The following is an 11,608-nucleotide window of genomic DNA, read 5'->3' as shown; positions in this document are numbered from 1 at the left end:
CCATTGTGTTGATTGATTAACAACAGATTCCCTCTCTCTGTCCCGCCTTCTCCAGTCTGGAAATTCTTCCAAGCTCTTATGGCATGTCTCATACCGAACGAATTTGCAGACAGCTCTGCCTGCTCTGTAAACCAGAGGCACCGCTTTAAAAACTATTAAAAATAGAGGCTTAAGTGTCAAACCTAACATTTTGTTCTGTTTCTTTAGGTCGATTCCGCCCTTTCTGGGAGGGAGGGAGAAATGGAAGGAAGGGAGAAGGAGGGAAGAAAGAAGGAAGGAGAGGGAGAGAGGAAGGAAGGAAAGAAATTAAGAAAAAGAAATGCAGCCATGACAGACTGCTGTGATTCACTTAACAGCCGTGGCAAAATAAGGCGCGACTCACTTCATTTTAGCAATGGAAATTATATGTTCTTTTGCAAGCATACAGGTGCAAAATTGGTAATTGTCCCCCCCTCCCTCTCTACATTTCTAATAAATCCATCCCAATGTGCAGCAATCACAGCTCAAGTCTCCATTCGCTTTCAAATGGAAGCACTTTATTTGATTGAATTCTGTTGCCAGAAATAAAATGAGTCAAAACACTAGAACTCGGATTTCCTTTACACCTTTTTTCAGCTAGGAAAATCATACATACACAAGAGACATTTAAGTTGCCACCAAAAACCTACATGAAAAGAATCCAGTGCCTAAATACACAGAAGTAAACCATTAAAAAATTAAAAACAAAACAAAAAGTGCTTGACATTTTATGTTAAAATATAATTTGGCGGGGTTTTTTTTTCCTTTAAATCTTTTTGACACTTCAAGCATGAGAAGGAGGGATGGGAAGTACGCAGAACTTTTGAAAAATACTCAGCATTAAAACACAGTTTTTCAGTAAATATTTTTTTTCTCTCTTCGTCTATTTACAGATGGTAAGAAAGGGCGTTAGCAAGAGTAGAGGATGAGTTGAGAGGCCAGGATAATCTGTCTTTTTAGTCTGATCCTAACCAAGGAGGAAAAACTTCAGAAACTTTTGGTGTTACTTGTCTACTTCAAATTCATACCTCTTAAGGCCCTGCATTAAAATTTCATGCACGCTTTTTAAGCATAGATGAAACTTCAAATATATATACATATATATTCTAACATAGGGTCTCTATATGGGGTTCTGAGGGACAATAGTCTGAAATAGGAAGATTTTTTGAAAAAAAAATCTTAAATTTATTATGCCATTTGTGTGAAAGTTTCCGAGATGACATAAAAATCTCAAAACAAGTCTTCCAAATCAAAACATGTTGGGATTCAAAACTACAGCTTTTTTGGCACCATGATTTCCTAAGTATCCCCCCCCAGCCATCTTGGGGAGGTGTGTGGCTAAGTAAAACAGGCAACCAAAAAAATAATTGAATTAAAATTAAGGGCAGATAACAATTCTCTGTCCTTCCATTTTTTTTCTACTGTTGCATGAAAAATAAGCATTTCAAAGAAAATGAGTCTTAGGCATTTGCTCCTATTCCTTCCTCTATGTCTTAAACTCATCCACTTCTCTCTTTTTTCCCCAAATTAAACCCATGTCATGTCAGAAATATTTAAGTTGGACAGATATAATGATGGCACAGCTCATCTTATTTCCCTCCCCCCAGCCTTTGCACCTGAATAAAAAAGAGATTGAACCCATGCATCAATTGTAACCTTGGTTTGTGGAAAACAAACTACAGTTGGGTATATCTCTCTCTCCGCGTGGACATTCCTGGTCAGGAATAGTCTAGCGAGATCTTAGATTCGGTGGTGCATCATACATGATGCTTACAAGAAACATTTTTTATTTTTTTTAAAAAAGGGCAGTTGCTCCCCAAAAATCAAAAGAGAGCAGAGAGACCCTTTTCTAAGGACACCAGATTTGGGAAAGGAGAAGAAAATGGGATTTTTGAACTAAAGCAGGATGTTTATTTTGGGAAGTCCCTCATTTTAGTTTTGAACCAATAACAACCACTGTTTCAAGCTGCAGTTTCCTAAATGGACTAGCAAATGGGAAGCTCTCTTGCCAAATCATGCTGAAACTTTTTATTGTTTGCTTTGGGCTTCCTCAAACTCTTCCTGGAAACTTTCTGGAAGGATAGTCTGCTTTCTGCTTGAGGAAAGTTTGGGTGTCAGCCTGGCCCACCAGGGTAACAATTTTGGGGGGAAAAAGTCCCCCCCCTGAATTTTCCATGCCCACCCCAAACAGGCAGTTACACAAATATGCTGCAGTTGACAGCTCCCTTGCAGCAAAGGCCCCCCTTCCCAGCCAGCCTCTGATCCCCACAGTTAAACTATTCCCAAGAGTGGAGGCTCAATTTAGTTTCTTGGGCTTTTGGTCATCAGCCAATCCAGGCTGGCAAGTCCTAGAATTGTTTCTAGCTAGCTGAGGTTTGTAGCAGTCAAGTTTTACTTTTCTTTCACCAGGACATTTTAATGGTGAGGACGTGGAAGGAGTTATAATGGTGCAATGGTATCCACAAATGGATACTGATAGTCCACTCGTATTAAACTGCTGATCTGGAGGGTATTTCCAGTGTCTGCTTCAGCTTCCAACTCCTCACTTCCTTGCTTACAACCTTCTCCACCCAAAAAATGTCGGGAAAACTCAAGTTCTCTTGGCGATGTGTTACCTAGCTAGGGAATCCTTCAAAAATTCCTTGAAAATCAATTCCAGCAAGTCCTTTTCAACTTCTTTGGATGGAGAGATGAGATCTCATTCTCCTGTTCTTGGAGAGATTGCTCCGTCTTTCAAATCTTGGCTGCAGGCACAGCTCGTTGAAGCTGCAATCCGGAGCTACCCCAGGCCCCTTCTGGCTCCCCAAACTGCAGAGGCTCCTGAGAAGAGGTGAGTTCAAATCCAGCAGTCTCTCGAACTCGGCACAGCAGTAGCCTTCTTAGCGAATCCGTCACAAGGCTCCAGTTTTGGGAAGGATCGTAGATCTTTGGGGACGTTGACCACACCGCAACTTTGATTTGATGGCGCAGCCCCCAAAAGGGAACTAAAAACGAGGGTGGAACTTGAGAGCAGACAAGAGCCGAGAAGGGAAGGAATCACAGTGAAATTTAGCTGGGATGGATCACAGAATCCATGGGCTGGAAGGGACCTTAGAGATCTTCTATTCCAGCCCATTGCCCGAGGCAAGAGAGTCCACAAGCAGGATGAGGTTGGGAAAAGCTGAAGTAAATAAATAGGGGAGTGGACGTGCAAGAAAAGGGGAGCGGATTTAGAGAGGCGCCATGCAAAATAATTTAATAAATTAAAAGGGCAGGAGAAAGCAACCCGGGTGACGCAGAGAGGGCAGAACCGGGAACTAACAAGCCGAGAGGAGAAAGAAACCAAGACTGGCATGAATGATGTTGGCTAGCTAAAAGAATGTTGGTGAAATGAAAGTCACGCAGGTGGGCAGAGAGATCCCTCGGGAGCTGAGCAAGGTTTTGGGTTGGTGCCAGTTTTCCTGGCTTTTCCTCCCAAAATTCATCAGCCAAACATCTGGCCTGGCTTGAGAATTCTGGGATTTGAAGCCCACCTGCTCTTCAAGCCACCAAGGTTGACCGCAGGGGGGAAGAAAAATCCCTAATTCTTACTAAGAGGTCCGTAGGATGAAGGGGATCCATTATCCCTAGGCACTTCCTAGAATGGAAACCTGGATTCCTGCCTGCAGGAGAGCTGCAGACCACGTCATGGGTTTTTAGCGGAGGTGAGCCTTGGAACCGAAGTCCTGGTGAATACCAGGGCGATCAAAAGACAACTCTGATCTGACCATCTTAGCAGCCTAAAACCAGGACCTCTGAACCACTTTCTGCAAGTTCTCAGGTTCTGTGGAACTGCTTGAACCCAGGACCAAAACAGGGTGTTTCTGAACACGGGAACTCCTTGGTCTGAGCAAGGCACACTTTTGGCTCACCATGAATTGCCAAACTCTGCAGCTTCATTTATATATCACGCTAACATTGTACTTCACTATGCCTTAGTCTAAACCAGGGGTAGGCAACCTTGGCTCTTTGATGACTCGTGGACTTCAGCTCCCAGAATTCCTGAGCCATGCTGGCTCATGAATTCTGGGAGTTGAAGTCCACGAGTCATAAAAGAGCCAAGGTTGCCTACCCCTGGTCTAAACCCTGGTAGAAGCTTCTTCTCCTTCCGATGAACCTCCTCTGGATCTTGATGTGATGGACAGACGGAGCGAGACAGGAGAAATGGGGTCCCTCCACCACACCATGGTGTGGGTCACACCAAACACAACCACTCACCCAGCTGGAGGGGAGCATGCTTTGCATTCTTCTCCAATCTAGGGTCCTCAAGGAGGACCATACAGGCTAGCCTAACCAATGTGGCCAAGAGGTCCTATAGACTCCAAATAGGAAACATTTCTTCTGCTCTAAGCAGAATCCTTCCGATTCCTCCATTTTCTTCTCAAGCAATCACAACAGGGTGCAAAGCCACCCCCACCCCCTCAAGCTGAAGGTAGATCTGCTAGATTAAAACATAAATTATTTCAGCCTTAGGCCCTAGAATTAGCTGTGGACCAAATGTATGATTTCAGACTTCATTGCGAATTCCAATTTCTATCTAGTGGTGAGACCATCCATCTACTACCTCGGTTTCGAAGACACCGGCTAGGGAAATCCCTGTTTCTCATCTGCTGCGTAGGAGAAACGAAAACTGTTTGCAAAATCCTTTGAGGAACTGGGATGAGAAAATGGGCGAGTAAGGGCAACCATTTGTCGGTCAGCTCTGATTCCATCCCTTCTCTGGAGGAAGAAGAGAGGGGATCCCACAGTTTGGATCTGGAAAGCCATGGTGAGAATCGCTTGAACCCCCAGCCAGGATGGATTCCTTGGTGCAACAGCTGAAATGCAGGTGAACGTAAGAAGCAATGAAGGACAGTTTTGGAAGGGAGTTTTAATTCTCCTTCCATGAGGGCTTCATTCATTCATTCTCCCTCCCTTTCATCCCAAGCTCGCAAACGCCAGAATGGTTTCGAAAACGGGACACGTTTCAAAATAATCGTAAAATCCAATCATCTGTTTCTTCTCCTGTGCCCAAGCTCGTCCCGAAGCTCTTGTTACAGCAACTGACTTCTTATTTTTTTCTTTCTTTAGGAATCTAAAACAAACAACAAACCAACAAACCATAAGAGTAGTAGGGGAGGAAGAAATGTACACTAAAGGAGTTACACCAGATCCTTTAACGTGCGTCACGGCAGCACTGAAAAAAGTGACTTGTGACCGTTTTTCACACTTATGACTGTTGCAGCAATAGTCACCTGATCAAAATTCAGACGCTTGGCAACGGACTCGTATTTATGACGGTCGCAGTGTCCCGGGGGGGGGGTTGTCACGTGATCCCATTTTGCAACCTTCTGACAAGCAAAGTCAAGGGGGGAAGCCAGATTTACTTAAGAACTGTGTGACTAAGTTAAGCACTGCAGTGATTCACTTAACAACTGTGGCAAGGAAGATCTTAGAACAGGGCAGGACTCACCTAAAAACTGCCTCGCTTAGCATTGGAAACTTGGGGCTTAATTGTAGTCGTAAGCCGAGGACCTCCTGTGTAAGCTCTGTTACCTTTGGCATTCTTCTCCAAAAAGACATCAACATAGGAAGTGGGGACGTAGCCTTCCTCATCCTCGTTCCTCCGGATGCGGGTCCACCCGTCCCCTTTGTCTTCCTCTATGACGTACAGAGTTTCTCCCTCCGTCACAGAAATGGTTCCTTCGTTCTGTCCTGCAAATGAGAAGTTGAGGTGGATCAATCCAAAAAAACCCAAACAACCCCTAAATTCAGGTCACATTCTCTGCATCAGGCTAGTCCTGGGCGTTTTTGTAAAGGGCACGCCAGAATCTTTGAACCAGAAGCTGCTGGGGACCGTTTGGAGAATTCCCCCCTTACCTTCAAAGGTGTACAAAGCCTTGCAGGTGCCAATTGTGGGGAGGGGTTCCTCGTCGTCAAATTCATCGTCGAATTCGGTCGTCGGCGTTTTCATGTCACTCTCCTGGCTGGGTTCCTCTGTGTAACCGCCATCGGGACTGCTCAAGACAGGAAAAAGGAAAGAGAAGGCAGCCACTATAGCAAGCTGTCAGACAGGCTGGGAAGAAGAAGGAAGGAGACGCTGCCCCTCCCCCTGGGTCTCTGCTGTGATCTTCTGACCTGTTTGAAGAATAGGTCGACCCCTCTTCTCTGTGGCAGCCCCTCAAGTATTGGAAAAATGCTGTCAGGTCACCCCTCGTCCTTCTCTTCACTAGACTAGACACAACCCAGTCCAACCCAGTCCTTGCAACCTTTCATCGTGTGTTTTAGCCTCCAGACCCCCAATTGTCCTTGTTGCTCTTCTCTGCACTCTTTCCGGAGTCTCAACATCTTTTTTATATTGCAGCGAGCAAAACTGGACGCAGTATTGCAAGTGTGATCTCACCAGCGCAGCCTAAAGCAATGTGTCACTTCCTATGTTGATGCAGCCTGGGACTGCATTGGCTTTTTTGGCAGCTGCAGCCCACTGCAGCTTGCAACACGAGCCGTCTGCTGCCTTGCAGGGTGTGTGCTCCAGGCAACAAAATGCACATTGCACCTGAGCTCGTGGAACATGCCACTCACCGTAAAAAAAAAAGACAATAAAGGTTATCTTAATCTAACCTTACTCTCTTAAACCTTTTCAACATGACCCCACCCCTTTTAACCTGGCCACCCATGTAGGCTGAGATCAGTTTGCCTGGGATCCAGAGATCTTGGAGAAAATTAAACTGAGATTGCAGCCAGATTCCAAACGGCTGTCAAATATGGGAGCTCTCTAGGAACCCCTGGGCCAGCCCCTCTCCACTCAGCCTACCTCTCAGGGTTGTTGTTCTTGTGAGGGGTAGAACTGGAGGAGAGTAAGGTGCATCAGAAGTCAAGTATCAAAGCGAGGTGAGGCTGGCATCCAAGAGGGCAGGGCACCAAACCTTTGCCACCAGCACTGTGCAGGTACTGTACCTCTCTCGGTCCTGGACACAGTTGGTGACGGTCAAGGTGTTGCTCTGGGGCTCGTACGCTCCACTCTGGCGGCGCATCGCCTCTGTCCGGACAGGTAAACGACCTTCTACCTCCGCTAGCCAGCCCTGAAGCCGAGAAGGACGGGAAATGAAGGACTTGAATGGTCTGTGAAAACGGCCTTGGGAGACGGGAGGAAGAACGGCAGAGCAGATAAAGGTATCTCAGCCCAGAGATGGAAAAGGGGTGGGGGAAACGTCTCAGAAGAGTCCCTTCATAGTTTTCCAGAGAGTAACAGGGGAGGACAGATACTTTCAGTCCTGCAAGATTCTGTTAAGGTGACCGGACAATAAAGAGAGAGTTGGGGTTTTTCTCTGGATTATCTTGCAAAGCTGACGGATATATTTCAGCATCTTGGGAAAAACATTTGGATCTGACCAGCCTGGCGGGACAAGGAGGACACCGTAACTGATGCTCAGATTAGGGGTCCCCGACCCCCGGTTCGTGGACCAGTACCAGGCCATAGTATGCCAGCAACCGGTCTGCACAAACAAAGCCCCATCCGTGGGATGCAGGCAGCATAAAAACCACGTATTCTCCAGTCCGTGGAAAAAACCCTTCTCCGTGGAACCGGCCCCTGGTGCCCAAAAGGTTGGGGACCTCTGGCTTAGATAACTGCCTACCTCAAATTTTTGTATTTCCAGCCTCAGCTTCTCCAGGTTTTGTCCGAGTTCAGCTAACTTAATGTCCACGCTGGCTGCGTCCCCCATTTGGGGATTCTTGATGTAGACATCTTTCATTTTCGTTAAGGCCTCTCTGTGAAGGAAGAGGGAAGAGCCATCATCCGCCAGGCACTTAAAATCACTGTCAGCGCCTTTTCAGGACCTGGGAGTGGGCCGGTACTAATCCATTTAGAGTCACTATATCCCCATGACCAAAGACTGTTATTTTAATTCTAACCGTTATCATATGAACCATAGGCAGGCTTCGGGAGGCATTCCTGCTGGAAGATAAAACGTTCCCAGTTTGGGAACCGGCTTTTGCATTTATTCCGCAAAACCAGAGCCAGGAAAAGCATTCTGCATTCGTACTTTGGCTACAGAGTAACAGAGTTGGAAGGGACACCATCGAGGTCTTCTAGTCCAACCCCTTACTCAAGCAGGAGACCCCATCCCAGTCCAGATAAACGGCTGTCCAATCTCATCTTAAAAACCTCCAGTCTTGGACCACCCACAACTTCTGCAGGCAAGTTATTCCACTGATTAATTGTTCTCACTGTTAGGAAGTTTCTCCTTAATTCCAGGTTGGTTCTGTCCTTCAGTAATTTCCACCAATTGTTTCTTCTCCTGCCTTCTGCTGCTTTGGAAAATAAGTTGACCCCCCTCCTCTTTGTTGCAGCCCCTCAAGTATTGGAAGACTGCTATCATGTCACCCCTAGTCCTTCTCTTCCTTAGACTAGACAAACCCAATTCCTGTAGCCGTTCTGCAGACGTTTTAGCCTCCAGTCCCCCAATCATCTTTGCTGCTCTTCTCTGCACTCTTTCTGGAGTCTAAATGTTCTTATTTATATCATTTGATCTACCTTTGATCCAACTCTTTCTGAATGTCCTTGTTGATTTCATCCACCTTTTGCTGGAGTTTCTTTCTTCGTTGCTCCGGGGGAAGATTGCTGTAATCTTCTGGTCCTCCTCCCTGGGGTTGCAGGAAGGAGAAAAAGAGGAATGAAATCTCTCAATCGTGATGAACTTCCAAGGGATGCCTCCATCACACCTGAGATTTTATCTGCTCGCTTTGCAATATTCTGACCCAATTAGCTATCAAAAGGTGTTGCCTTCATTGACTTAAAGGCATTTTTAAGGCGGTGGATTGGCTATTGAACAGCCAATCGCGGGGAGTTCCCACGCTCTCTTCTGAGATCCAAGCATCTCTCTTTAGAAAAAACAAAAATCGGAATTAAAAAAATAGCTAATTCTGAATAGCTAATTTTACTAAAAGGCTTAAAGCTTTTGTAAACCACAATTCTCTTCGTTGGATGCGCAGAATGGATAGATTAATCTAAGGTTTAAATGAGGAGGGGGTCGGGTGAGAAAAGGGAAGGGAAAATAGGTTTGTTATGGATGAAGAGAGCTGCATCTGACAAAAGCTTAATTTAATTAAATTTATTCCACAAACATCATAACATTTGTCGGAAAAAGCACTACCAGACTTCTGATTTTTTTCCCCTCCCCCCCCCCCCCAACCTGAGCTACTGTGGCTCTCCTCTTATGGCACTTCGCTTAGGAATATCTATGAATGCCCGCTTCAAATGGTCACTAAACAGTCATAAATGGAGGACTACCGCTACAGTATGCAAATGATAGCGAAGGCGTGATCTTTACGGCTGCAGCTGTTGAAAAGAGATAGAAGTGGAATCACCATCAAATTTACAACCCATCAGGGCCAGATTAAGCAGGAAATTAGCTATTTTCTGGACCGGAATGCTTCACAGGAGGTTGATTAAAACATAGGCTGGGGATAAGACTGGCCTTTTGCAAACCTCAGAGGAAGGAGGTTTCAGATTTCCGGGCAAACAATTGGATTTATTTTGCTTTTCACCTACTTTCCTGCATGCTTCATTCCACCCTGAGAAGAAATCAGCCTGTCATTTAATACTCTTTTTTATCATCCGTCCGTTCAAAAGAAGAATGTTCTCCCTCGGGCAGATCTGCCATGTGGCTTTGAATTTTCTCATGCAGAATTGAAGCCCTTCTGGTTGTTTAATCCAGCTAACAAATGCAAGGGAGGCTTAATCTGAGGCCGAGCTGTTTGGTTCCAACTTGTCCAGATGCTGTCCTTTGACAAACCAGTCAATCAACTGTCTGAGTTTGAGTTGATCAGTCTGTTAACCACCTGAACTGCCTCTGATTATTCCACCCAGAATTCTTGATCCAAGCACCTCCAACCCAGAACAAATAATTACAGGGAATCCCCGACTTACAACAGCTTGTTTAGTGACCGTTTGAAGTTACAACGGCACTGGAAAAAAATGACTTAGGATTGTACTACTCGCTTAACTAACAACTGGGGCAAGAGAGATCATGAAATGGGGCAACGCTCACTTAACGAACTGTCTTGCTTAGCGATGGAAATTTGGGGGTCGGTTGCGGTCGTAAGTTGAGGACTACCTGTAGTGCCAAACTTAACCCACCAACGTATTCACCGTGAAGATATTTGAGCAAACCTTCTCTTTGAGCTGGAACGTAGGATGAACCTGCCGTGAAAATCCCTCATCACCAGCTTCAGTTTTTGGAATTAAATGGAGTTATTCTTTTAAAAGGTTTGCTTGAAATTTGCTGGGATGGGATTAAATAGCATTAGTTTGGGGAGTTTGCACGTGCAAGGCTGAAAAACATAGTTTGCTAGCAGACCAAGACAAATGGATAACCAAGATGGCAACAGCATCTGTTGGGTCCAGTTATTAAGACTGGGAAAGAGGTGATCAGTTTGAACTCAAAGAAGGACAGAGAAGGATCCGCCAAGACTTATACCAAGGATGATCGATTTATATATTCCTTTAGTTCTCCATTGGGTATGGTCCAAAAAAATCTCTTCATGAAATCCTCCAGTGATGCAGCACCCACAACATCCGGTGGCAAGCTGTTCCACTGATTAATTTTGGAATCCATAGATTTCTCTCTAATTCTAAGTTAGATCGCCCACCGATTGATTGTTCTCACTGTCAGGAAATTTCTCCTTAGTTCCAAATTGCTTCTCCTTGAATTAGTTTCCATCCGCTGCTTCTTGTCCTGCCCTCAGGGGCTTTGGTATCAAATATTGAGTTTTTTGCTGGACAGTTGGCTGCTTCAGATAGGAGGAAAACCTTTTAGCAGTGAAAGTGATACCACATATTTTATTTGGAAAAAAAATTCAGCAGATGGATGTTTTCAGCTCCTTGCCAATTTGGAATAATGACCGATTCCTTTGTAAGGATAGCAAACCTTTAACTAACACATTCTTGGAATTTGGAAAAAAAACAACAACAAAACCCTGTGCAATCCAAAAACTTGCTATCCTAACTCTCCTTTCATCTGGGAGCATATTTTTTTTTAACAAATCGTGATCTGAATTGGCCAGACTTTTCTCTGTGGTTCATTGAGTTCAACACTTCGTCTTCTTCCCTGTCCCCACCTGTGGATGGAGAAAAGTGTCTTTTTCACCCAAATTAAATTATTTTAAATCTGTTTCAAGGCTGTCTGTCAGTTCAGAACGACAAGCCTCCTGTCTATGTTTTTACAGCCTGCATCATGTGGCTTTCTGAAAGCCATCTAATTAAACTGACACATCACAAGTTAATTCTTAGTAGTTCATTAGCAGCATTAAAAAATGGAATCACCTCCATTAAATTCCAGACCTGCATATTCAAAGTTATCTGATAACGGCCAAAATAAAATAAAATAAATAAAAACACACACACACACACACACAAACACAGAAAAGAAAAGACAACAGGGAAAAAAAAGTTATTTTTCAATGTAGCTGTTTGGATAAGCTGCAAGTCACACATAAAATGGTGATTTTTTTAAAAAAATATTCATGCTGGGATGGTGCTTACCAGCTTCAGGGAAAGCTTCATGTTAAAACGGAGTAGGACGGAGAAGGG

At 44.7% G+C, this 11,608-nt stretch overlaps 1 protein-coding gene across 1 annotated transcript in view; it reads right to left on the bottom strand.

Annotated features, from left to right (window-relative positions):
* Positions 1 to 514: 514 nt before the first annotated feature.
* Positions 515 to 11,608, bottom strand: part of FNBP1 (formin binding protein 1) — a 49,566-nt gene continuing 38,472 nt past the window's right edge. Inside the window, exons 12-18 of the mRNA XM_081339693.1 lie at positions 11,561 to 11,575; positions 8,552 to 8,661; positions 7,653 to 7,785; positions 6,973 to 7,097; positions 5,896 to 6,035; positions 5,572 to 5,730; positions 515 to 5,110 (exon numbers count right to left, since the gene is read on the bottom strand). Coding sequence (XP_081195819.1) covers positions 5,103 to 5,110; positions 5,572 to 5,730; positions 5,896 to 6,035; positions 6,973 to 7,097; positions 7,653 to 7,785; positions 8,552 to 8,661; positions 11,561 to 11,575 — 690 coding nt within the window. The 3' untranslated portion in view covers positions 515 to 5,102. The remainder of the gene's footprint in view (positions 5,111 to 5,571; positions 5,731 to 5,895; positions 6,036 to 6,972; positions 7,098 to 7,652; positions 7,786 to 8,551; positions 8,662 to 11,560; positions 11,576 to 11,608) is intronic.

Source organism: Vipera berus (assembly GCF_964194415.1).
Source record: "Vipera berus genome assembly, chromosome: 15".
Taxonomy (NCBI): domain Eukaryota; kingdom Metazoa; phylum Chordata; class Lepidosauria; order Squamata; family Viperidae; genus Vipera; species Vipera berus.
The sequence above is the reverse complement of the archived record's forward strand: the minus strand, read 5'-3'. Positions and strand labels throughout refer to the sequence as shown.